Raw genomic sequence first — 27,663 nt, 5'->3', positions numbered from 1 at the left:
ATAAACCACTAAAATAATAATTTAAAAACCTAACCGTATCTATAGCTAAGTATGTTTACGGATTAGATCTTATTAGCGCGAAAATAACTCGGTAGTGAACAGGCAGAGGTGTTTCTCTCTTTCTCGTATGTGAATGTGGTCCTTTTGATCACGTTTCACTGTGGTTGCCACAGAAAATATATATAAAGTGTCAGAGAAAAACAAAGTACATGTATTCAATAAATCAATTTCAAATTTGCATTACCCCTAATGTATCAAATATTTGTTGCACTCGCTATAAAGATCTGGAGTTGCACATAGGTCTGCTTTAAGGTGTATATTACCTTGAAAAAATTACTGTAATGCGAAATCAGCACTTCGTAAAAGTTATAATCCCTGCTATTATATGGAATGACGCATAGCAGTGAACTTGAATCTTTAAAATCAGTTTTGGATTATGACAAAGATTCATATTTAAAACCTTTAAAAAAAAAAGTCGACAATTTCCAGAGAATTCCCCAACTGAGTCATCCAAAAAATATGTCACTTGTAATGAGGCTTCAGATACAAGCTGAATTAAAGAGAGAGAGAAACAACCTTGAAAACTATACGTGGTGCGATTTTAGATAAACATATTTATGTTCTTTTTTTATTCATTGTACTTGCAACAACACGAATTTAAGCATTGTAGCTAGAATTAGTTCGCACCGGTACGATCAGCTGATTTTACTAGAAACAGGCGACCTGTTTTGCATGAGTTCCTACAGGTGGCACACCTGAAGATACATTAATTTCGAACTAATCTGCAAAAGTGCTACAAAAATATAATAATTCAACTTTGTAAATTGATTCTAAAGACAGAAAAATTTAACCATAAGAAACAAACTGATAGTTAAAATGTCTTTGATGCAAATAACCAACTCCACCGCGCTCCTGTCGGTGGGCCTCTTATAACCGGCATAGGGGTATATAAGGCAAACGCGGTCCGAAGAACACTCGATCGCACCGACACCAGCTGATCCAGGATCAAGAAGTTTTAGGCAAGGACGCCACAAGGCAACGTGTTCAGTTTCAAATTGTAAGTCTACCTTCTTTCTTTTAGACAAAAAATTATATACTATTTAGTAATTTACTTTTGTTGCATGGTATTCTTAAAGGCAAGTCGTACAGGTTTTGTTACCGTTTTCTAACTTTTGCATTGGAGTATCAAGTTGGTACGTTTGGTCTGTGCAATATTGAAACTCAGTTTTTAATACTGCATATTCAGTAACGTATTATTTCCTTTAAATAGTTGCGATAATAAGAAAAGATAATTATTTTTTAAGCCTTCAAATGTTACATAACTTTAAGAAACCAAAAATTCGTCATGTCAGCTGGTTTCATTCATTGTTCTCGGTTAACCACAGGCACGTTGTCCGCCGTGGTTAACCTTTAGGCAAATACATGTATTGTGAAGTTTCAATGCCTTTATTCCAATCCATGACTTTTGGCTAACTGCTATAATTATATATCATTATCACGCCCGGCCCACTGGTCAAAAGCCGACTCTGCAATTTCTTCATTACCCAGAGCAATGTATTTTAATACTCATTAGAGAATTGACGTATTCTGTTGTTGTTTTTTCAGACTAAAATGGATCTATCACAAGTTTTCCTTTGCACCCTGTTGTGCATTTCTTTGATGGTGGTGCTGTCTGACTCAGCACCGACGGAGCATGCTTTGTCCAAGAGACATGCACCTGAAGGAATTAAAAAAGGTACAAAAGTTTGAAAATATTTCCTCAGAAACGCAAATATTCAATTTAATGAAGCCAATAAATATCTTTAATAGCAATCCGTGTTACTGGTCAATTTCTTAAGACGCGTCTCTCAAAGATTAAAGTCTTCATAATAAATGTCGGGTCAGGTTTTGTATAGTGCAGAAAAAATTAAATTTCTTTTCTTTTTTGTAGCAGTTGTGAAATCCAGAAGACGGCGTGGTATCAACAGGAACGTCCGAATCCGTCAGATGTACATCTGCCTCGCTCTCATCAGAGACATAGCTGATCACCGGAACTTCAACGACAACTTCCTGCCAACGTATTGTCGACCTCTATACTGTGCTCAGCTGGCAAGAACTGGCGTGCCAACCTACCCCTCATTCTGTAGAAACAATGTTGCAATTACAGTGATACAAAAGTAATTGCTATTCAAACAATGAACATAATGAGAAATCCGACAAACACAGGGTGCGTTTGGTTGACGTCTTTCAGTTTACCCGTCCACAACTGGTGAATTTATAACTGTCACGTGACTTTGACGCAAAATTCAGATTTTGTATCATTTGCTCTGACGTTACTATAAATGGCTTGCATGTCTCATTATCAAAAGGTGCAATATTTCCTCATGTAATGGAGAAATTCTGGATAAATAGTAAATACCGTTCATTGACGGACAAACGGCATAATTGTCGTGCGTTTGTAAACGTGAAATCTGTATCCAAGTCAAAGGGCAATTTTCATTCTATATTTCACAAATGTTTTCACTGTTTGCTATGCAAACTCTCCCCATAAACTCTTCATTGGAAAATGTAATGCAAATTAAACTGGGTTTATAACATTGTTATGTTTCAATAAAAATGAAAAATTACAGCATTTATTTTTTTATATGCACTGAAAAAAAGGAAAAATCATGAAGGTGCAGCAGACGACATAGTGGATGTGTTCTCCCCACGTGACTCAGGAGAACAGGATCAGTGAAAGTTTGAACATCACCTTGGAAAAAAAGAAGCTTAGCGTAGCGTGATCAGAGTGGTCAGATTCTGGGTCAAGGCCGTGCCCTTAAACAAACACGCCCGTTCTACCGGTAGTTATAGAAATCCGATTACCCTTTGATCCGTAATAAACACACCAATGGCACTGATCTTAATAAGTTTCAAAATTAATTGTCAAAATTTTAATTCCTAATTCGAAAGAATTGTCATTAGTATGGTCAAATTCAATTTTGCTGGACTTTTAAGTCAGTGTGGCGATTTTAAGACTCATCTAGCGCATTTGATATTAAAAAACTTCATGAATAGATGATCGCATTGCCAATAAAAAAGCAAAACTCTATTATAAAATATCTTAATTCTACAATTGCTTTCAAATACTTTGTACTTTAGTTAAAGTTTTATGTCAGCTATCGCGGTCACTTGAAGTGGAGTTTAATAAGCCACCGATTACACACATACAACACAATGCTATATAACCCGCTGCATTAATCGTGACATTGACCTTTCAGGATCGCTCATGATTTTGAATTACATTTAGAAAACAAGATGTCGTGAAGTGAGGCAGAAAAGCGCATTGTCAACGTGTACCCCTCTAGGTGAAAAGGACACTCTGCTATCTTTGCATTGTCAATCAAACTCACCCTCCTGATGCCATCGAACGCACTCTGCAAGATGTAAACCAGATAAACTTGACAAATACTGAACGCAGTGGAGGTCCTTGTTATTTTGTCAAATTAACCAAACAAAATTTGAATTAAATTCATAGATCTGACAGTTCAAATTATTTTGAATTAATTAACCGATATTTCTTTTTTAAAAAACGCGTCTTCATGGATTGGGAATTTGTCTGCATTGAATGTTTCTAGACTGGTGGTAGTCCAGTCTCGCCTGTTCAGCATTGAAAGGTGAAGAACCGATGAAACCAGCCAGTTTCTTCTGATTATGTCAAAGGAAATAAATTGTCCTTGAATTTATTCTGCTTTTCTCTTCCTTTTCATGAAATTGCAAATTTTACGTATGGGGTTCAAAACTACGTCGCAAGAGCGAATAGTTCGTTTGGTCAGCGACCCCTCAGGAAAATTTTATGTGGCCAAGAGTGAAGATATTTTGTCCGATTTCTTGGAGGGGGATATATACAGCATTATGAAATGGACTGGCTTCAAGCCTTTGGATTGCTGATAATGCGGGCTATATTGCACTTTCAAAAGGAATTAAATCAGTTTATACTGTATCACATTATCGTGATGGTATTGCAAGTTCGTAGTTTATTTACCGGGGAGTGGTATTTTAAAGAAAGGAGATATCCTGCTTGGGTGCCCTTGGTGTGGGAGATGAATAATCAGGCATTATTAATGTACAAACACATTCCTGTTTACAGAATGCTGGTGAAAAATACACCAACCAGAAAATGCAGTTATCATTTCATAATTGATATACATGTATTAAAAGATGCGCCTTAAAAGTTGACAAAGCCGTGTGTTAACAATTCCGGTCTATTTCAAGGGAAAAAAAGCCCTACCTACCGTTCATGAGAACATGTGCTCACATAACATTCCAACTAATAACAAAATCCGCTGCACCAAACCCTTCATCGATACTAATGCACACTGAATTCTGGTGAATGTAAACATGGTGATGCAATACCATGTATCTAGAGTTCCTTCCCCATTAATGAGCAGATGTACATTAAATTCCAAAAAGGAACCCATGTGCTTTATATATTACATGTAAACGAGATGATGCAATGTCATGCACCTTTAACATTTCCTTACCAATATTGAATGCACTTTGATTTCCCGAGGAACTTAATGCTCGTGCGAGATGATGCAATAACATATGCTCCCATGGGAACAGGAATGCAACACCCTTTATGCATATACAACAAATGAACTCCCATTTTCTCATATCAAATTATGGTCACTTGGTACAGGCCTGGACAAGCTGTGGTTTTGGTTTATGTAAATACTAAGTTTACACTGACCATGAGGACACTGCTTATGCCAAATCTTAATAGTGGCCCATAACAGTTGGACATATCTGTTGGTATTTTAATGGTGATGGCCACGTTTCTGTAGGATTACGTATGCATCTATTTTATACATAGAACATTATTTCACCAACTCCATGTTTCACGAACCCAAACGTTACCTATTTTTATAAAGAATGTGCTTTATGTAAGCATATGCATGTGTATGTGTGAGTGTGTATATGTTCATTGATCCTATAATCTGTTCTCTTTTTGTTTGTTTGTTTGACCCATATGATAACGATAATAAAATTTTATACTTTAAAATAAAAATCGAAAGGTTATGCAAAACGTATTTGCAGACTGGGAGGTGATCTCATCACCCACGTTAATGTGTTGTACAATAAAAGACCTGTCGGAGAAGGGGTTCAAGTGAAATATGTGTTCTTAATGAATCCACATTATGTAAATTAAATGCGCGATTCGCCCAGCTTCTATTCAAATTGTAAATCTCATTTTATAGGAAATATAACCTTGGAAATGACCAAAATATAAAGGTATTAATCAAGAAGGTCGTTTTAAACCCTCCTTTTGTTGAAATATAGGTAACAATAAAAATCATGCCACCATGCTTATCTTTTAAAAAAGGTGACGTCAAATATCAATACACAATCGTGAATGAACAAACAGATGATATAAATGGCATCTCATTTTGTCCAATGTATGTCAAACAGATTGAAAACTTAAAAAAACCCACCAAACATTGACAAACTGGACTGTAACGAGAACTGAATATTTAATAAAATTGCTGAAGTTGATAAACGTAGAAACAAATACAAACAATACACATGTGTAATGCAAACTGGCCAAATTTACGCGTGACCATTAACTTCTAACATACATCCATAGAAGACTCTCTCTATTTTACAATGTGCTCAACATATTCTTTTAATGTTTTAATGTCATGTGGTTTGATTCTGCAACAACCACCGATCCACGTGGCTCCTTTATCAACCCAGGCGGTTAGGTGAGCCTCCAGAGGTGACTGCTCCCCTCGTCCACACCAACTGTCAAAGTAACAAAACTATAAATTACCATCATCGTCGATACACATACACGAGGCATAAAAGTAATATATTTAGTATGATACTAGTGGTGGGGTACCAGTATATCATAATCTGAGAATGTTTAACACATTACGGGCTTCAGGGAAGGGAATAGTCGTACACTATGTACATATCTGGTATTTATAAAAGAGATACTAGCTGTGAACTGATAGTATCATATGCTTAAACAAAAAAATCCATTCTCTGTCTGAATCACTTTCTATGCTTCACATGTATATATATAAAAAAAAAATAATAAATAAAAAAAAAGCTGAATGAAAATTACGAAAAGCCGTCATGTGACATTCCAATATGGGTCAAGAATCTTAGGGACCAAAGTCTTAAACTGATAGAATACTGAGATAACAGGACAACTAATTTCTCACCCTACTCCGGATTTCCACCCTTCTCCGCTATTGGGTTTCACAATTATTGGCTTTGAAATCTGCAAGGGACGGAGACTGTCGAGGAGTTCCGAGATATAACTAGGATGAGTACAATTGATACCGGCAGCTATCACCTGATCTGATGACATCACAATCTGAATGGCTTCAGAGAATTTCTCTCCATGGCAGAGGTACTTTCCATCCTTTACAAATACCAAAATGTCTCAAATATCTGCCTCTTACGCAGTAGATCGACTAGAGATGTAAAATTACATGGTTTTGGAAGAACAATTAGCTTATGTCTTTTATCAAGTCTATTATCAACTGTCAGTGCTAAATATACAGTTGGAAAACGTAATTTTGTTGTTTTAGGTACCACATTATACTTCAATTGATGCCATACCTTTATATGATTTTTTTTAAGTGTCAATCAAGTACAGTTACTGGATTAATAGTAACACGGTTACTGAATTCTCGAACAGTTTCTTCCAATAGCCAGATGTTTCCGAGTTTTAAATCGTATTTTACTCGCGAATGACTAAAAGTTAAACAAACAATAAACAACCAGATTAATTTCCACAAAGGCCTGTCCTTCTTCTGACACCATTAACGTCAATAACATATTTCTCTTTAGCAAACATGGTAAGTTTATTCCTATTCTTGGCACTTTTTAATAATTCCTTATGAAAATAACGCGTTTACAAACCTTCGGGAATTACGACGCTTCGTTCTACAACCTCGCAGATTTAATGCTTACTGTTTTGATAAATTACACTTTGTCGTAATTGTGGTTCTTCAGTCTTGTTTTTATTTTAAGAGACATATTTGTATGTTAGGAACGGTTCTTACGTAAGCTAGGGAAGTAATATTTTGTTTCTATGCCCTTTTGTCATTTTCTATGTACATATATCGTGTGCATGTTTTAAGTTTTCTATGGCTTCAACTCGAAACATTCTAACATGCATCGAATATATTTAACCTTGCATGAGAAAGTGAAGTAAGCTTTCGCCGTCGGAAACTCTTTAAGAAGTTCCAAAATCGCCTCCGCCTCCTTCAGGGCTGGTATAGTCTCCACGGCTAACATATCCACCCCGCCGTCCAACAATGCAGTGACCTGAGGTCTGTGCCAATCTATCAGTTCCTAAGGAAACACACCACACTGAATATAAGACCAGGGGTGCATTTTACAAAAGAACTTACGACCATCTTTACATATTGGAATTATCCCGCTTATTGTGAGATAATTCACTCCAATGTAAAATAGTGAAGAAATAATGTTGAAAATTAAGTTTCAGAAACGTTTTAATTCCTTCTTTCAAACTAATAATTATGTAATACAATTCAAGACTTGCGACTTTGTCGTAAGTTGTTTTGTAAAACGGGCCCCAGATTTCTAAACGTTAAAGTTCTTCATAGTTAGGGGATAATATCTTTCCTATATATATATATACCTTTTGTGTCATACTTTCAACGTAATACCCGCTGTATTCGGATCCATCGTGCAAGAACACGCCGTATGGTCCAACCGACCCAGCCACGCGTCTCTCTGTTCCTACATAAAACATTACTGTACATGTACATGAACAACCAACCCAGCCACGCGTCTCTCTGTTCCTACATAAAACATTACTGTACATGTACATGAACAACCAACCCAGCCACGCGTCTCTCTGTTCCTACATAAAACATTACTGTACATGAACAACCAACCCAGCCACGCGTCTCTCTGTTCCTACATAAAACATTACTGTTCATGAACAACCAACCCAGCCACGCGTCTCTCTGTTCCTACATAAAACATTACTGTACATGAATGTTTCTCCCAAATCGAGAATATTTTCCAAATACAAATCTGTGGCATACTATATCTTCGTAATGCAATATCCCGTGGGGATCCGGGTTAGAATAGGTCCTCAGTACCCCTCGCTGGTCGTAAGAGGCGACTAATTGGGGTGGTCCTTCGGATGAGACCGCAAAAACCGAGGTACCGCGTCACAGCAGGTGTGGCAAAATAAAGATCCCTCCCATAAGCGTCGAGTATAGGTCCAAATTTTGCACCCCTTCACCAGCAATGGTGACGTCTCCATATGAGTGAAATATTCTCGAGAGGGACATTAAACAATATTCAATCAATCGTAATGCAATAAAACTTTGGAATAAGACATGAACTTCGCCCAAATCTCGTATGATCTCGCGTCCCCCCCCCCCCCCGATAAAAATGCCACACTGATTTAAATGATGTATGTCATCTTAATTAAGAATGAAAGATATCAAGTTCAAACCTTCCAAATCCTATCACAAAGACATTCAAGAAACAGTATTTTCAGATGTTCCGCTTCAAAGTAAAAACATAACGAAGTTTCAAAAGTCGACACATGACCCAAACTTGGCAAAATCGGCGAGAATTCAGAAAATATTTACAATTTGCCAACTTTTGTTTGTTAATAGTATACATGTATTTGTTGATCAGTAAAAGTGTGTCTGAATATAATAAATATAATCAAAGATTAAGTGTATTGTGTGTATGTCTAAATATTATATAGAAAATCAAAACACAAACACCCTGGTAACAGCGCTAGCTGTTCTTGAATTAACACACTTTTTGTTACATCGTTCATAATGTATTAAAAGTATGTTAATTTAAGAACAGCTGATATAAACAAGTTCTGTTTTGCTTCTCGTTATTATATTAAGACAGACTTATAAATAGAACACACAATATACTAAATAATTATATTCAGACACACAATACTATCCTAAAACTAAGTCCCTGTGAAACTTCAATATATAGTTTAGATGGGATTGCATACTGCATAGAAGCAATCGGAACATCGCTCGACCTTTTCCGTCACTTCTCGATTTGACGGAAAACGCCGAACTATATATTTCGATTGGTACAAGTTGACACGTGCATAGTACATCTCAAAGCAGTTTACACGTGACTGTGTACTTATTATTAATTTCAGACTGCACAGTTAGTGCATATTGGTGTACGTACTAGGATGGAGAAGGATTATGACCTTGGGTTCAACATTCGATTTTACTGATTAAAATACATGCAGATTTTCGTTGCATTTGAAAATACTAAGAAGGTTTAGTGGGTGTGTGAACGAGTATACTGCCAATGTGTCTGGCTGTGATGTTCTGTACGGTCTCCGTGTTTAACAGGTATATATTAAAAGGTATTACTTTTAATCATGGTCGACATGCAGGGTTGAATGTCTCGATTTGACGGAAACGGCCATCATCCACCAGTAACACTAAATCTAGACGGGCACTATCATCCATCAGTAACACTAAATCTGGGCGGGCAGTATCACCCATCAGTAACACTAAATCTGGACGGGCAGTATCACCCATCAGTAACACTAAATCCGAACGGGCACTATCATCCATGAGTAACACTATTTCCTGACGGGCAGTATCATCCATCAGTAACACTATTTCCTGACGGGCACTATCATCATGGCTTCTGTCTTATATCCCATTAGAGAAGTTCGATAATTTTGCACTCATAGTTTATTCCAGAAGGATATGATTTCAGTTTTATTTTTTTCTAAATTGGCTGTTAGATGCGGTCTGATTCTAAGACTAGTAACCTCTTTGGAAGTCACCTGACCCACCCTGTTCATACAGAGATCTTGCTGGAACACTTAAATAGTGGATCAAACAATAAACCAAGTCCTGCTATTGGACCGCTATATACATTTACACTTGCCTGCCTCAGGGTACATGCATATCATTTTCACAAACTGTAACCATTAATATTGCTATTTGGAAAGATCCCATAATAATCTCTAAATCTATGTTATATGCAGATTTTAGTCCCGGGCATCATTGTTTAGTTCACTGTTGATATAGGTTGGTTGTATAACGTCCCGCTCGAGAATTTTTCACTCATTTGGAGACGTCACCATTGCCGGTGAAGGGCTGCAAAATTTAGGCCTATGCTCTGCGCTTATGGCCTTTGAGCAGAGAGAGAGAGAGAGATCTCTATCGTGCCACATCTGCTGTCTAGTTGAGGAAATATTCATTCAACATATAAACATGTATTCCAAATTCGAAATATGGACGCACTCAGACCCCAGGACCATTGAATGAAGAAAATGTGAAAAGTCTACAGCAAAAACTACAAGAACAAAAATGTACAACTTTTGATCAGAAAAGTTTTCTTCAGCCCCCATGTGAGCAAAAGAAAAAAGAAAAAACCCAGAATATATATGGTATTGTTACTCTTATATGTACAGTAAAACATTTATAACGAACACGCTTATGATTAAATAATGCTTGTTGAAACGTAATATTTCTTCTCCTACAAGAGGAAAATAACGAAAATTTTATTGGATATAACGAAGTTTGGTTATAATGAACTGCAATCGATTAAAATACAGATCTCTCAAATACATGAAATAGCGCACAGCGCTCTCTGTGCTATTTGAGAGATCTGTATTTCAATCAGATTGAATGAACTGTTTTTCTGGCCCTGACAGTTCGGTATAACCGTGTTTTACTGTATAATGAAATTTAGTTAAAATAAACTGAGTTTTTATTGCTGGCCCTGGAGGTTAAGCGTGTTTTACTGTATAATAAAGTTTGGTTATAATGAACGTTTTTGCTGACCGTGGGGGTTTGCTATAACCGGGTTTTACTGTATAATGAAGTTTGGTTATAATGAACTGTTTTTGCTGACCCTGGAGGTCCAGTATAACCGTGTTTTACTGTATAATGAAATTTGGTTTGGCTGGCCTTGAGGTTCGGTATAACCGTGTTTGACTGTATAATGCTATATTCACACTATCACAAATCGTGGTCTTAAATGTGGTGATCGTATCAAATCTTACCTAATCTTGGCGTCAGTCGTGTTGATCGTAGCAAATTTTTTGACTGTCAAAGTGGCCCAGCGTATCTGCACGTACATGATCGTCCCAAATCGGGAACTCGGATCGTGATGATCGTATAAACTCGAGGCCCATTCGTGAATTTGATCGGGACAATCTTTCCAGAACGTAAGCCTACATGTACTAGTATGTGATCGTGTCTGAACGGTGTTCAGATCGTGACACCTGAAATTTATCTATCGTGACCTTTCCTTACCAAAGCGCAACAATTCGTAGAAAAACGTATTAATTCACATCCTCTGGTATCAAAAGCTGAAATTCCAGAAAACTTCCACGATCAACTACGAATGGTCAGTCATGGCCTTCGTTACAGATCGCACCGTAGTGCGAACTAGGCATAATAAAGTTTGATTATAATGAACTGATTTTTGCTGGCCCTGGAGGTTAGGTATAAACCTGTTTTACTGTATACAATGAAGTTTGGTTATAATCAACTTTTTTCACTGGCCCTGGAGGTTCACTATAACCGTGTTTTATGTACTGTATAATGAAGTTTGGTTATAATGAACTTTTTTGCTTGACTTGGAGGTTCGGTATAACCGTGTTTTACTGTACATGGACTCCACAAACCTACACCTGTTTCTTGTGCTTAGACAGGTTTACATGGCCAGTATTTAATTTAAAAAATTGTAGTCTTGAAGACTTTTAGTTAGTCTCTTGCCTTTTTTAAGATTTGGGGGCACCTCATGACATGCTTCTCTTGCCAGGCTTACTCCAGATTTGATGAGTTCTGTGGCTCTCTCTGTAGAAACACCGAGAAACTTCTCAAATCCTGCCACTGTCGCCTGATACGTCACTGTTATAATGGTATCTGCTCCCGCCTCTAAATAACTATAAATCATTCTAAATGAGTATGTATAGTATATAACTATATTCTTTAATGAATGACATTGATCTTGGTAAGAATGTTTAATTATATGTCTGATAATTTGCTGTGTATCACCTCTTGTGTAACTGTTTTATGGCTCCAGGATTTGTGTCCAGCAATCTAGCAGACCATAATGGATCCTCCTGGAAGAAACATCAAACTGTATGATCCGGCGAATTAAGCAATTTTCCTATCCTCTTATAAAGTACTAGTATGTATAAGAAGTCCCTCTTTCCCTTCATTTTGAATCAAACTTTTACACAAATCAAAACCCCCTTCTTGGTATGGCTCTCTTTATTAGACTACATTAATGATACCGAGTTCCCAGAAGCGAACTATAGCCATTTTACGATATGCTTTAAAATAGACTATGTACCCATGTCTCCTTGTTAAAAGCACGATGTACAGTATTCAAAATATCTTAGATACGACTGACATTTCCTTCCATCAATCTGTTCAAGCTTATAACTTATAAATGCATGCTAACTAATTCAGCGTTGTTTGATCACTTACACATTTTATGTATAATCACATACATGTACATGGTTTTTTCTTTCTTTCTTATAAGCGCTACCTGTTTTGAAATGAGCTTTGTTAAATATGGAGCTTTAAAACCTGACACCTAGAATTTGGACACACTGTTGATAGATACCGTTGATAATAGTTCAATACAGTCATAGGCATGTCCGTGGGTAGATATGATATTAAATATGTTTTAATTCTTTTATAATTGGAAGGAAAATGGAATTTTATAAAAACAAACTATATATTCTATCTAACTAGCAGTTTTTCAGATACATTGTACATATATATCATAATATGTATAGAAATAATAGTCCTCGCTGCACTAGATTTTAAAACATTGCGGCAATTTACATAAGTTAACATTGTCTTCATGACCCAAAAAATAAATTTAAAAAAAACAAAAACAAAAAAAACACACAAAGATGTCCACTTTGTTAACATTAACCATATAGGGTAAGAAAGTTGTGAAATTTGGAAGGAAAAAAATGGAGAGGGAAAAAAAAAAAAAAGGCTCCAGGGGGAGTCGAACCCTCGACCTCCTGTTTACTAGACAGGCGCTCTAACCAACTGAGCTATGGAGCCAGTTGAAATCATAACGTCAAATTTACTACTTAAATGCCACGGCCAAATCATATTCATAGAAGTTTTAGAAGTTATATGCATGCCATTCTTGTATATGCATTCTAATGGTATTGCATATTTTTCAGTTCATATTAATCTATTATATGCAGTAACAATAAACATTCAACGTTCCCCTCGCGAGCCCATCTCAGAGTTTTCTCGATAAAATCCATGCTGCTTTATATATTTTTGACCGATCGCTTACATGTACGTGGTATCCTAAATCGTGTAGCTCCGACCCAGCACCACCGTCCAGTATACGAAAAATCATTATTCAACAAAATTTACTGCCTTCCGCCAAAAAAAAATAAAAATCTATAACCTACTTTCAGTTTTGCAAAGGGGGATAACTTCATTTATATTTTTACATATATATTTATAGACTTCAGGAATCCCCTATCACCTGACCGGAAGATATGAATCGAAAGACACGTAGCATTTTGACATCATATCCGTCAAAGAGAAGTTTATAAACATTCCTTAATAAAATAGAAAGAAGATTACGTCAGTTTAAACTTTGATGACTCAGATGTGGACTGATGGTCTCCATGGGTAGGAGAAATCGCAGATGGAGAGCTGTCGCCTGGTTTTTTGTTACTTCGCTTGGAGCGCTCCTCTACTCCATAAAATGCAGCAATGCAACTAGCGATTCTTTGTACAACAGCGATCACAGCCATGAACATGGTGATGAAGCTAAAAGATTTGTCACCAATGCCGATGGCGGGACCTGCAGCAGGCCTTCCAAACAAAAGTCAGTGACTTCTATTGTTTATTTACAAAGTTATTGTGTGTAGTTGTAGAACACTGCTGGGGATTTTCTTTGGTGTGATGTATGCTTTAAGTTGTCTGCAACAGATTGTGCATGTTCTATAATTAGAAATGACAATGATGGAGAGTTCCAGATCTCTACTAAGCCAACACATTCAATATACAATTGTACTTCTAAGAGTGTTTCTAATTTCTAAAATAGAATAAATAATAAAAAAAAAAAAAGCATGAAAAATTACTACATAGATATATTTTATTAAACATTACCATGTTTTAAGTAACTAAGATATTTTTGTTTTGACAGATTCCTAATCCTGGTCAGCACTTTAGATGGACGGCTGTCTGCCCTGGATGTCTTAGACAATGGCAGACTTCACTGGACTGTTTCAAATGACCCTCGACCCCTCTTATCCTCCAGTATTAGCAACCTTGATGTATGTTTTATTAAGCTAGAGAATAATGCATGTAATGTATATGTAGTTGTAATTTTATTTGTTTTGACATGTTGAATAAACTTGACACGTGGAAGCTTTTGTATAAATTACATGATTAGTAATGTGGATAAAAGATGAATGGCACATGCAATGTGTCAATATAACAGAGGTAGTTACCATTAGAATGATAGTAAGTGACAATAGTAAATGCACGTGTGTTAGATTTAGAAAACACTTGAGATGATTGGTTTGTCATTTGATCATCATTTTGGAATGTTTGTCTGATCAATCACCTTTTCTGGTCTTATTGATAAGAATTCTCTTATGTTAACTAGATTTTGGAAAAAGACTGGATGCAGCAATGGCTATTTCCAGCTCCAACTAGGCTAGACTTTAAGATAGGAATCTATAATGAAGTTCTAATCACATCTACATCTAGAATTCTCAGGAGTATAGTTGGGGTTTACACATTTGATATATGAGAATTGTACCAGTATATCTGTGTAAATTTGTAATGTTGCTTTGAATAATTTTGTATATAAAGGTGAATATGACAATTGTATCTTGCTAATAAATCCAAAAAGGTTAGATAGTGGAAATGCAGTGCCTGGAAATATTAGATTTTTTTTTACAGCATTACTTTGGGCAGATATTAGTCCTTACCACATGTGTTTTTCCCTTATTACATGTATGAATATTTACATTGTTTTGTTTAGATAAGTCAGAATGGTGTAAGAAAAAGACTGATCCCGTCGTTGGATGGTACTCTGTACCAGTATGATGGAGAAAGCATTGAAGCCATCCCAATGACGGCTGACGCCCTTCTCAGCTCCTCGTTCAAAGTGTCCGACAGAACCATGATGGTGGGTGGAAAGGACATCAGTTCCTTTGGAATGGATCCAGTTACAGGAAAGGTACAATATGTTCGATTTTAAGGAAAATTTAACAGAGAGTTTTGGTTTTTTTCCAAGGTCTTTAAGTAAGTTTTATTGTTTTTATTTTTGAGGTCATGACATGAAGTATCCTTAATGGGTATACAATCTTGATGTTTATTGACTTGTATTTACACATACTGTATGTCCTTTTTAGCTCACCTGAACTGAAGGCTCATGGAGCTTTTCTGATCAAAATTTATCAGTCATTAGTTGATGGCATGTAAACTTTTCACATTTTCATCTTGTTTATGCAGATACATTGTGCCAGTTTCTATCAAGCTTGGCACAAAACATCTTTGGGTGAAAAATCTCCCAAGTTTGTTCATTTCAGGATCTCTCTTAGAAGGGGGGAGATGATTAGCAATTTGTTAAGAAAGATTTAAACATAGTAAATGATATGAATTAGAGTAGTTGCAACATTAACTGAGAAATGTCTTAGTTTTGTACACATGTATGGTACGTAAAGTGATTTTGATTTGAAACTTGGTTTTCCTGTGTTAATATGTCAATAAAGGCCTTTGTAGTGTGAAGAAAAAGAATAAAACTAAGGTTTTATTTTAGCTGCGGTATTTCTGTACTGCTGAGGGATGTAAAGTTTTGGAGAGTGGCGACCTAAATGATCAAGACATGTTAGTAGTGACCAAGAGTATGCAGACTGTCCGGTCAGTGGACCCCAGGAACGGGATTGAAAAGTAAGACAAATTATTGACCTTTATCATTTGCTGAAAGATAAATCGTAATTGAATATGCTTTCTCAATGATGCCCTTTACTGTACAGTGCTGGTTTTAATTTCAACTTTCTTATATAGATGGAACTTCAGTGTTGGAAACCATCAGATAGAAATGCTTCCCGGAGACCAGAAATTGCATGATGCAACACCACTGGAAGAGAAGGAGGATATTGGAATTAAAGCATGTCCTAGTAAGTGGTATTATTGGATATCCATGGCTGATTACGCTCCGTTCCGCTCTCCATCACGGTGTGTCCATTCATACTGATTCAATAATGAATAATTAATGAGGCAATTTTATTGGTTGCTCAAGGAAGACCAAAGGCAATTTTGTCCAAGCAGTAAATCCCTTTGTACACACTTTTGTAAAGACAATATTGCTGCAACAGTGAGGTTAAAGTATTACTGCCTTTAAAATCAGAAGCGTTTTATTCCTATAAGGATTAATTTGATTAGACAGTAAACTCCAATCATTATTTATGAGAATGAGGGAATTGGTATGAATGAATCCACAGGTAATGGAGAATGGAATGAAGCGTAATCAACGTAGGTATCTTACGATGTGTAAGTGGACACAGTACTATAATTTGTTTATCACTGTACAAACAAAGGGGCTAAGCCTGTTTTGGGCCCGAACTCTGTGATACCATAAATATAGAAAGGGGTCTAACTCTGATCCAGATAATAAAACTACTCACTCACTTCAAATGCCTAAAAAATCAGAAATTTGGTGTGATATGCGTAATTTGCTGGTCTCCTTGAATAGATTAATGTTTTGACTGCTTGCATGCCAAATTTCAAGCCACAGGTTCTTAGAATAACAAGATATACGTCCTCGATTTCACATGTTTATTTTTACTAGGACATTTACCGGTCCAGGTCACCGAGTGGTTTCTCGCCTATGACAGCAGCGAAATTCAAACTAGTGTGGAAGATTTCAAACCTGTCAATTAAATTTTCACATCAATTATACGCTACTTACTTCAAAACATTAATCTATTCAAGGAGACTGACAAATTACGCATATTACACCTAGTTTCTGATTTTTTAGGAATTTGAAGCGAGTGAGTAGTTTTATTATCTGGATCAGAGTTACATGTAGACCCTTTTCTATATTTATGGTATCACAGAGTTTGGGCCCAAAACGGGCTTAGCCCCTGTGTGTGCAAGTGCTAGTGAAAGGTAATTTGTAAATGTCAATACAAACAACATTCAGACAATATTAAATGGCATTATAGAAGGTAGGTGTCATTCTAGTATAGACTCCAATCACCAATATCTATTTTTGTAGATGATGAAACACCGGAAGCTTTAGACACAGAAGACTCTATTAAAATCATAGTACCAGAGGGAATGGTGGTTGCCCTTAATCCAGAGAATCCTGATGTTGTGGACTGGAAGCACAAGGTGACACTATTTTACTTGATTTATCACATGCACTAGAACGGTGCCAATTGAAAGAAAACAATACTGGAGTTCTTTTGATTTAATGAACATTTGAAGAGGATGCTTATTCAATTTTTAGCTTATCAGAGCTGAAACCTACAGAAATTGATATGCCAATTCTTTGAAAATCTTTTTCTCAAGAACCACAAGGGTACAATACCGTATAAGCAGAATTTTTAGCGAGGATTTAATTTTGGCATTATCAGCAAGAGTGATGAGGTCGCTAAAATTGGATATGGCTAACAATTTATTCCATATCATTGGTAATAGCTATCTTCCTTGGAATTATAAATTCGCTAAAATTAACTCTCGCTAAATATATTTACCCATAAGGAAAAATTGCTAAATTTGTGTCTCACTAAAAATATCACTTATACATTATTTTGTCAAACTGATATGCAAGCATTCATATGTACTGTAAATTCGTGTGTTTTAAAGTCACGGTCTGGAAGTGGCCACACGATGAGTTGTAAGTTTATTTTGGAATAAAAGTAGAGAAATTCTTGACAAATTTTCATCATGGGAAGTCTTTGAATCCACTTTGGTCTTTGAAAGTCAAAAAAAATGAGATGGGGTACTATGATTTAGGTTTTTTGGGTATTTGACCAGTACAGTTTTATGTCTATTGATGATTTAATAACATGGGGGAAACTGTGTAAGACAAAAATATTTAAAATTTCAGTTTGACAGTCCAGTGGCCAAAGCCTGGATATTAAGGAACGGAGTTCTGAAGTCAATCAGTGTGTTTGACAATAAACACATTCCAGCGTTGTCCGGATTTGAAAACACAAAAGAGGCAGCAGCAAGCCAACCTCTACTCTATGTTGGTAGGTTCTTCATCTCATGGAAGCTTTACAACCAATGGACCAATTCTCAACCAAGAAAAAAAAAATAAACCACTCAAATCGGTATATTGATATTGCAGGGGGTAATGATGCAGGGTACCTGTGATAATTCTGAGAATATTAAAAATGCTGCTAGGGTTTTGTTGTTTACTTTCAGTATTTATGATCAGATTTGGCTTGGATTTCTCGAAAAAATCTCAAACTTAAGTTTGAGTTTTCTTCTATATGAGCAGTCAAAATTTGAGTAAAATCTCAGACTTAAATCCAAGTTTCGACTTCAGTTCAGTTCTTTTTGAGAAATCCAGGCCTGGCACTTTAATTAAATGAGTTATTATCATTTATGTGAATTAGTTTTTATCCATTGCTTTTGTTTACAGGTATGCATCAGAGTCAGCTCTATGTACAGCCCTCCATGCACATGCAGGAGAATGTCATGAATGCAGCTCACCATTCCCGTGGCAATGTCCTTCGTGTTCCTAGGGTTGCTTGGAAACCACTTATTAACACTGGTAAGTGTTTAGAAAGGGGGGGGGGTCATATATCCCAAATAATGTCTTTAAAGTAATTGCACCGTCCTGTGATGTCATCAAATTTTGCAAAATCAATGGTTTAATCAATTTTATGCTTGATAGGAACATAAATGTTATTGGGGTCTTTTCCGATAGTTATTGTAAAATATCTTGTTAATTATAAAATATTTCAAAACAAAATTTTATATTTGAATAAATTCAATGTTTCAAAATATTGAATTCAAGGGCAATAACTCTGTTTTTATTGATTTCTTTATCAAGTCCATTATGCAATAGATTTTCTTTATTTTTCACAGACATTTTGTACTTTTATGTAAAGAAACAGTTTCATGAAATTGCTATCAATACTATTATATCATTATGACCAGTTTCTGCGAAATTTTGATTACACTGTAAATGGAAAATTGCAGTTTTCTTGACGTTTATATATGATTCTATTTATGTATGTCTCACATCTGAAAAAGTGCAATGACCTATTTATTTTATTTGATAATTTATTAGTTTTAAATCTACTAAATGGAAATAAGTACACTATCTATACTTTTATAAGATAAAACGTTACCTTAATATTAATAAGAAAATTATCAATGTTTTCCTGATCTGTGTAAATACAAAATTTATATTTAAATTTTAGCGCCTTCAAGGACCCCTACATTCCGTGGAAATCGTAGAGATCCCAGCAGTCTGCCATTGATAGCCAATGGAGAAGCGAGAGACGACGAAACAGGGCTTACTGTATGGCATGAAAACTATCCATTTGGTAATTATCTACTTAAACCTTTTTAGCTCATTAAGGAAATGCATTTAGTGGATGGTACTGAAGTTAAGTGTGTAATATGAAGATGTTATTAATATAGGATTAAACATTTTTTTTGAAGAATTTATCAATGTGTAAATTTTTGACATTTTACTCACAAACTAAATAAGATGAAAATGTCCGGAGTTTACACATCATTTATTATCAATAAATTCATCAAAAAGAATGTTTGATTCTTTAATTCCAATTTGTTTCCTGTATTATCAATTTCAAAAATTTAAATAGTTTCCCAGCACTATGTTTAATATTTGTTTTCAGGCGTTACATAACGTTTTTGGATTTATTAATGGTGTAAATTCTCATTTAGTTTTATTTTTGTTCAATCAAAACATTTGTAGTAAATAACAATGGAATTATATACATAAGCACATTACATAAGTAATTTTTTTTTTGACATTTCAGATAATGGTTATTACTTGTACCCAGACATTATACTTCCTGCAAATTTCTGTGATGCGTTAAACGAGACTGCGGAGAGTATGCCCAACGTGATTTACATGTCTTTGTGGTACTACTGGTGTGTATACTTCCCCTTACATTTAGAATTTCAAGAGAGACCATGATGCTGTGTTAGATTGGGAGTGCAGTGTATCTCCAAAAGTTTAATGTCAAATCAAAATCTAAATTCAATTAGTTGAGGGAGAAGGGGGTGGGGGTAAAAACTCCTATGAGTCTCTGTCATCCGACGTCACATGATATTTATTTTGCAGTGAGTTTGTTTGTGAATAAACAGTAGAAAAGACATACGAGTATGTTATTAGCATTAGCACTTAAACTTGAAAGTCCATTTGGATCAGCATTCATCTTATTTAGTTTTCAGGGAGGGGGGGTGGTGGTCTTGATGAAAACTTTGTGAATTTAGTAATTTGTCTGACATGGAACATTTGATCTCACACCTTAATACATCTGTTTGGATTTCAGGAAAGAAGTATTAGCCATCAGTATCCTGACATCTGTTTGTCTGAATTTGACCATCTTAAAGATCAGAAGAATATACAAAAAGAAACATATGGTATGTGCATGTTATTACATTTTGTACATGTGTGTGTCTGCATTTACACATGGAAAGCTGACTAACAAAATTATTAATGTGGGAGGAATATTTTAATACAAAGAAGTATTTTTGCAGAATGTTGAAAAAGAAATGAGTGCAGAGAGCCTCAGGACTCTATCAAGTGAAAAATTGGACAACGTGGAAAAAAGAGGTGACCTTTACGAGTCAAGGTAAAATAAAAAAATATTCTCATAGTTCTGCTCACACTTTTTTGCCACATATATCATCAAGTAATTAGTTATACTGTTTTTTTCCTAATGCTAGGAATTATTTTACCCATCAGGTACAAGGCCGATTTTGACCAGTTACAGGTGCTTGGTAAAGGTGGGTTTGGCATCGTGTTTGAGGCCAGAAATAAAGTGGATGAGTGTTGTTATGCCATCAAGAGGATTACACTGCCAACAAAGTGAGCAAAAATTGTGATATAAGGGAAATAACTCATATAGGAAATATATCCACATAAATCGTAGTTATGGAACACATTTTCACTGCTCTGTTTTGCCAATTAAGTCACTGCATGTTTACCTGAAAACTTTCTAAATAATTCGAATAAATGTCATGAAATTGATGCTAATGCAAATATAGTAAAAATATGTAATAAGTAAATGAAATACTATTAAAGTTATAAAAGACTCTTAAAATCTCCATTTTTTTTTTTACAGTGAGCAGTCTAGAAATAAAATGAAGAGAGAAGTCCGAGCACTAGCCAAACTTGATCATCCTGGAATTGTTCGGTATTTCCAAGCATGGGAGGAAACTCCGCCAGTTGGATGGCAGGAAAATAGAGATCAGGAAGCGTTTGACAGGTAGGGATCACAAATTTATATACACCACATTTAGGTCATCATTATTGCCAGCATTGAAGCTCAGATACTACTGTAAATTTCAAACTATATAACTCAGGGGAATAGAGGTCAAATTACAAATTCTCAGCATTTTTTAAAGGGAAAGTCTTCAGAATAATCTATTCATTGGAAAGGTCAAAGTCAGTTATGACACCTTTCTGGAAGATTCGCTTCATCTCTTGATATAAATTGGAGATTTCTAGGATCAATTCTTTTGGTAGAAAATACATGTGCAAGCAGTGTTACACCTGGTGTTTGTGGATTAATTTGATTATTGACAGGAGTTGTGATTTTCAAATTCTGTATCAATTGCTGATAAAAGTATGCTAGAGTAGTGCTAATGGGTCTAAATGGTAAGAAAAAGTTAATGTATATACTGCCTAATTATGCCCCATCGTATTAAACAGTACACACTTGATTTTTACCACATTCAACATGTTTCAGTCATGTGCTAAATTTGACTATAGCCCAATATTGAATCATAATAATACAGTTTACTGCATTTTAATTTTATTTTCAGTGAGTGCACTAGTATTCCAACACCATGCAACTCCACTACCAATTTCATACCTAAAGATTCGAAAGGACCCGATAGCATTCACATAGTATTAGATAATGGCATACAGAAAAAAGATAGCAATAACCCATTTGGGGGTGGCATTAACGACGATCGCTATGTCATCACCTCCAATGAACGGGCTGGAGGAAGCCAAGAATTTAGTGTAACCGAAGCAAACCTTTCACTGGAAAAAACAGACAGTTCCCGTCGTGTATTTGGACAGAGGATAGAAGAAGAGTCATCTTCAATAGAAGTGGAATTTCGTTTGGATGATAGCGACGACAGTGGTAGCTTCGCCAACAATATAGTACCATTTTCTGAATTGACACATTATTCAGGAGATGATGAAAATGACTCTTTTAGTATAGTGTTTGAAGACTCAGGTTGTGCAGACAAAAGTAGTAAGAGTAGCAGCAGTGGTGGTATAGTCTTTCAGACTGAGAGTAGCCATAACAAACATATTGTAGACATTCCAAGTGAATCAGGGGATTATAGACCCAAGACCCTGTCTTTATCAGAACAAAGATCACACTCTGCCAGAAAGTTGGACAAGTCCAGTGCTGCCACACTGAAGTCCTATCTGTACATCCAGATGCAGCTCTGTCGGCGGGAAACGCTGAAGGACTGGCTTTGTGCCAGCACCAGTGCGCCACGGAGTTCAGAGGCCATCTGGGATATGTTTGGTCAGATAGTTAGTGCAGTGGAATATGTACATGACAGTGGACTGATGCACAGAGATCTCAAGGTAGTAACATTCAAGAAAATAGATAAAAGGCATTTCTGTAAACTTTATAGCAGAAGTTGTAATAGTATATTGATGATTTCAAAAAGATTAGAAATATTCAAGTTTGACTAATTACAAATATTTAAGATACATTTACATTTGTATTATCTAAGAGCATAATTGCAAGAAAATATTTTGTTCTTTTGTAGCCTTCCAACATTTTCTTTTCCTATGATGGAGTGATCAAGATTGGTGATTTTGGCCTGGTGACTGATCATACAGATGAAGAGATGGAGGAATTCTCTTACGATTCTAATCCATTCCGTAAACACACTTCTCAAGTGGGAACTACTCTGTACATGAGCCCTGAACAAGTAAGGACCAGTGACTCATGTTTATCTTGCAATAAATGCATGGTGGGTTCTATATACAACATCATTCAGGGGACCTGCACCAATCACTGATTCTACTTGCATTTATATTGAAATTTGACACACTGAATTTTAAACCATGTTGTGTGTTGTTGAAGAACACAGAAACGTTTTTATGCAACCCCCGGAATTGAAAATTTGGGGCATATTATAGTTTTTGGCCTGTTCATCTGTCTGTCTTTGGCAAAAAACTTTAACCTTGGTCATACATTTTACACCATAAGAAGTAGAACTTTTATATTAATTTGGTATGTGTATTTCTTGTGGCAAGACCTTTCCATCGACACCAAAATCTTTGACCTTAATATTGACTTTGATCTGGTTCCACTTTGTTGTAAACAGGAGGCATTTTGTTAAACATTATATTATCAATAGTGATGTTTCAGTTATATGGAACTTGTTCATTAAAAAAAAAATTGAAGAATCACTAGAATTTAAAATTTTTACTAAACAGAAAAATGTGAATTCCAAGTGAAACAAAAAATCCACAAATGTTTTGTACATCAGTCAGTGATGAATTTATTGTTAAACAACTGCATAATGGATACCTTGAATTGTCTGATAATTGTATTTAAACATCAAGTTATCACTGCTTTTTAAACTGTCAGAGTGCGCACACAACATTTATCTTTGCTAAGGTAAAAATTGGGTCAGCGTTCATGTCCCAATCAAAGTCAGCTGCGTTTTTGTCATCAGTTGAAATGCCGTTTTGTTCACCATGAATTGTGTTGATAATAATACATTTCAGCATCAATATTGATATATTTTTATGAGTTTGCTGCAATTGCAGCATCTGGAATTTCAAAATCAGCGTAATCAAAATAAATACACATATACAATTGGTTTTTTTTTCAGTAGCAATTAACTATGTTTTGTGCAAACAAGTAATATATTCAAGAAACCTCGTAAAAAAAGTCCTAATTAAGGTCTTCCATTTCAATACGGAACTTTCGGGATGTGACGGAACGACCTATTAGATTTGACGTTTATACACCGCGGTCACGTGATAGTAAGCAATTGTAGGGCAAAGTTGACATCATTACAAATGGTGTTTCGCTAGCAGACGGTCCGTAAAGAGTTATGCGCAGTCCCACAATGACAATCCAATTCACTATTGGTGCTTAGTACCTGGGTGTAAATTAGATGGAAGGAAAAAGGCGCATTTAGACGCGAATCCTTGGATGGAAGACGTGATGTTTTACCGATATCCTCAAGATATTCACTAGATTTGTTTTCCTCGCCAACTCACATAATTTAATCAAATGCATTTTCTTATAAATGGTTGTAGTGCTTCCTTTCTTTAAAAAATAGCATTTTAATACAGTAATTTGATAGTAATTGAAGAATTCCATGCTTGTTTACTTAGTTGTTATTGTAATCCGGAAGTGACATGCCCTACAATTACGTTTGACGCGCGATAAAAGTCAGAGTGGATCCGTATCTCGAAAGTCCCGTATTAGAAGACTGTACTGTTCATTTCAATCAAAAGACCTTCTGTTTTCATACTGTTTATTATATTTCCCTTATTTATTTATTTTTTTGTTCAGAAAATTTCTTAACATGGTTCCATGAATTTTCTTAAAATTTTCAGGAATTGTTATAAAATTTTATGAAATACAGTTATTAGAAAAATATCAGATTTTTTGCAAACATCACTACTATTAATCAAATATGGCCGATTTTCTAGCGATATCTTGGAAACGATAACAATCAACAGACACTTTTACTAGTGATAGTCGTAAGTAGGTGTCAGAGCCCAATAGGGTTAAGCTTGTCAGCTGACACTTCCAGTCATCAACTTTATATTGTGTCTGCAGTTTGGAAAAGGATTTATACAGATGTATATTTAGAAAATTTAGAGTACAGAAAAACAAAATTAACAATGCAAGATTAGCATACAACTAAATGTATGTGTTTGCCAAGTGCCTGAACACAGATAATACTCTTTGTGGAGGGGTTAGTACAGTTGTTCTATCTCTGAACCAGGAAACATTAAGGACTGTATATGACAATGTATCTGAACCAGGAAACATTAAGGACTGTATACGACAATGTACATGTACCTGAACCAGGAAACATTAGGGACTGTACATGACAATGTATCTGAACCAGGAAACATTAAGGACTGTACATGACAATGTATCTGAACCAGGAAACATTAAGGACTGTATATGACAATGTATCTGAACCAGGAAACATTAAGGACTGTACATGACAATGTATCTGAACCAGGAAACATTAAGGACTGTACATGACAATGTATCTGAACCAGGAAACATTAAGGACTGTATATGACAATGTATCTGAACCAGGAAACATTAAGGACTGTACATGACATTGTATCTGAACCAGGAAACATTAAGGACTGTACATGACAATGTATCTGAACCAGGAAACATTAAGGACTGTATATGACAATGTATCTGAACCAGGAAACATTAAGGACTGTATATGACAATGTAAATCCAATTTAATTTCTCTTTCTGTAGATGACGGGGAAGCCTTATGGACAAAAAGTGGACATCTTCTCCCTTGGAATGATTCTGTTTGAAATGCTGTATTCCTTCTCCACTCAAATGGAGAGGGTCAGAACATTAATGGAAATCAAGAAGAGGATTTTTCCAGATGAATTCACGAAAAGTCATGAAGAGGTTTCTATATTTCAAAATCCTAAAATTTCTGAATCCTTATCAAAGATTTCAAACAAATTAAATGGAGAAAATCTCCTGATTGTTGCATACATATATTTGATAGTAATTAAGTTTTAACATTTCATTAATTTTCGCAGTACAAGTTTGTGGAGTGGCTGTTATCATTTGAGCCATTACAACGACCCACAGCAGCAGAAATTCTGAACAGTGAACTACTGGAGAAATTCCGAGCCCAGCATCTGCCCAAACTTAATCGAGATCGTACCATATCATCTAGTAGCAGTGGGTCTTTGCCACATGAATGAAGTAGATAGTTTTCAAATTCGTGTTGCATTTCTACTCACTTCTCGCATCAAGCAAACAGTATTGGGGCCACACAAAATGGCAAAAGGAAAAGTATTGCATTTGTTTTTTTCTTTTCTTTAACTAGTTCCTCAATTTACAATCATTTTTTATTATGCATTCATGGTCTTTGACATTGAATATTTGTTATCTTTGATAAGAATGCAAGGAAAAACACTGCTGAACTAGTTCACAGTCTAAAGCCTGTGAATTAATTTAAAAAATATATTAATGAACGTGGGAGGACAGCATGATGCATGTGGTACTTCGCAGTAAATAAAATTCAACATTCCTATTAGTAATTTAACTATTATGTAGAATTAGAGTATATGACACAGTGAAGAATACTGCTGTCCTGATGTACAAGGTAGTCAGCTAATCCTGTGAAGTGCATCTGTTGTAACGGAATCTCTCTTGCGTATTACACTTGATGTGTATGTTATCTGCCTAATTTATGAAAAAAGTTTAAAATAGATAGTTACATGATTGATAAATATATAAATTTAGGATATCTTTTTAGTCAATAGTTGTTATTTTTTGAAATATGGAATTATGTAATCTAATTAAAATTAGATCTTTGATCTGCTCAAGTATATCGCTACACAAGGATCTGACGAAACCACATATGGGGTTAAAATCTAGTGACCTTTTAGTCTAACCTTGTGTAGCGATATTCATGAGCGAATCAAAGGATCCAATTTTAATCAGATTGTAAATTATGAAATGTCATATTAAGTATTTTTAATTGTTGTTCATACCAAAGTGCTTTCATAGGATATTCAAATAATTGTTAAATATGCATGTATTTTAGTTTACTTTCCAGTTGTGAAAATGGCCTGTATATTTCTCTAGCAGTCAGTGAGAGAATGTGATTTCTGGAGAAGTGTGTTATCTGTTCTTTGAGTTGTTTTATTTTTGCAATAATATAAAACCCAGAATAAATTGTTGATAATATTAACAGTCTTCAAGTTGTTTTTATGACCATATTATTAAATATCAAACCAACAGGTATTATTAGGAGAAAATTTTCCCAGACTTATCCAGTGCACAGAACAAACTAAAGGACACAAGGGACAGAATATAATCCTGTACCCCAGGTCATATCAATGCTGGGAAAGTCAGACCAACCTCTATGCTTGACTGCATGTTTAAGACAGATTGAAATGAATAATCATATCATTTAAAACTGTCAGTTTATATGTGCATAAAAAAACTTGGTCGTCATATTTTGCCATACAAAGTCTATAACCTTTAATTATATTTAGCACAGTAAAGAAAGTCAACCAGTGAAGGAATTGAATGAATGACTGTTCTAGATGACCTAATTACGTAAAATAAGCAAGTCCCTTACTGGTTGATTTGCTTTAATTTAATTTGTTTCATGCTAGATCTAAAAAGAAGGCCAATAAAAAAATTCATAGGAGCACTGGAAAGGCCATGACGCTGTTGGT

General features: G+C 35.4%; 2 protein-coding genes, 1 long non-coding RNA gene and 1 other non-coding gene across 5 annotated transcripts; 2 read left to right on the top strand and 2 right to left on the bottom strand.

Moving 5' to 3' along the window:
- The first annotated feature begins 629 nt into the window (after positions 1–629).
- LOC125659227 (uncharacterized) lies at positions 630–2,608 on the top strand. Its single transcript, XR_007363998.2, has 3 exons — positions 630–1,057; positions 1,606–1,735; positions 1,931–2,608. It is a non-coding gene; the product is annotated as an uncharacterized LOC125659227 (long non-coding RNA).
- LOC125658435 (uncharacterized) lies at positions 978–13,462 on the bottom strand. 2 transcript variants are annotated; one of them, XM_048889701.2, is made up of 7 exons: positions 13,306–13,462; positions 12,030–12,097; positions 11,748–11,917; positions 7,640–7,740; positions 7,168–7,329; positions 6,189–6,391; positions 978–5,763 (listed from the first exon to the last, which is right to left on the bottom strand). In XM_048889701.2, the coding sequence occupies exons 1-7, from the start codon at positions 13,369–13,371 to the stop codon at positions 5,616–5,618; spliced, it is 918 nt and encodes a 305-aa protein (XP_048745658.2). In that variant the 5' UTR covers positions 13,372–13,462; the 3' UTR covers positions 978–5,615. The 2 variants fall into 2 exon arrangements, with proteins under 2 accessions (XP_048745658.2, XP_048745659.2); XM_048889702.2 differs by lacking the exon at positions 7,168–7,329 and having other exon boundaries at positions 13,306–13,447.
- Trnat-agu (transfer RNA threonine (anticodon AGU)) lies at positions 12,988–13,061 on the bottom strand. Its single transcript has one exon. It is a non-coding gene; the product is annotated as a tRNA-Thr (tRNA).
- A 41-nt stretch (positions 13,463–13,503) lies between the features above and the next one.
- LOC125658434 (eukaryotic translation initiation factor 2-alpha kinase 3-like) lies at positions 13,504–27,170 on the top strand. Its single transcript, XM_048889700.2, has 18 exons — positions 13,504–13,851; positions 14,173–14,302; positions 15,019–15,216; positions 15,799–15,929; positions 16,047–16,159; positions 17,260–17,375; positions 18,097–18,241; positions 18,637–18,768; positions 19,424–19,549; positions 20,009–20,123; positions 20,528–20,618; positions 20,736–20,830; positions 20,944–21,066; positions 21,323–21,466; positions 22,026–22,809; positions 22,998–23,162; positions 25,709–25,870; positions 26,008–27,170. The coding sequence occupies exons 1-18, from the start codon at positions 13,640–13,642 to the stop codon at positions 26,173–26,175; spliced, it is 3,150 nt and encodes a 1,049-aa protein (XP_048745657.2). The 5' UTR covers positions 13,504–13,639; the 3' UTR covers positions 26,176–27,170.
- The last annotated feature ends 493 nt before the right edge of the window (positions 27,171–27,663 follow it).

The sequence above is a fragment of the Ostrea edulis genome, chromosome 9 (genome assembly GCF_947568905.1).
Source record: "Ostrea edulis chromosome 9, xbOstEdul1.1, whole genome shotgun sequence".
Taxonomy (NCBI): Eukaryota; Metazoa; Mollusca; class Bivalvia; order Ostreida; family Ostreidae; genus Ostrea; species Ostrea edulis.
This window is presented reverse-complemented; position numbering and strand designations above follow the sequence as displayed.

Excerpts from the sequence above, each read along its gene's own strand:
- LOC125658434 (XM_048889700.2), top strand. The coding sequence starts at position 13,640 with ATGGTCTCCATGGGTAGGAGAAATCGCAGATGGAGAGCTGTCGCCTGG. Across the intron at positions 15,217-15,798 it reads TGGATCCAGTTACAGGAAAG|CTGCGGTATTTCTGTACTGC; the intron begins GTACAATATGTT and ends GTTTTATTTTAG. Across the intron at positions 16,160-17,259 it reads TGGAATTAAAGCATGTCCTA|ATGATGAAACACCGGAAGCT; the intron begins GTAAGTGGTATT and ends CTATTTTTGTAG.
- LOC125658435 (XM_048889701.2), bottom strand. The coding sequence starts at position 13,371 with ATGATTTTTCGTATACTGGACGGTGGTGCTGGGTCGGAGCTACACGAT. Across the intron at positions 12,098-13,305 it reads ATTTAGGATACCACGTACAT|GAGGATCCATTATGGTCTGC; the intron begins GTAAGCGATCGG and ends TGTTTCTTCCAG. Across the intron at positions 6,392-7,167 it reads ACTTCACTTTCTCATGCAAG|GATGGAAAGTACCTCTGCCA; the intron begins GTTAAATATATT and ends GTATTTGTAAAG.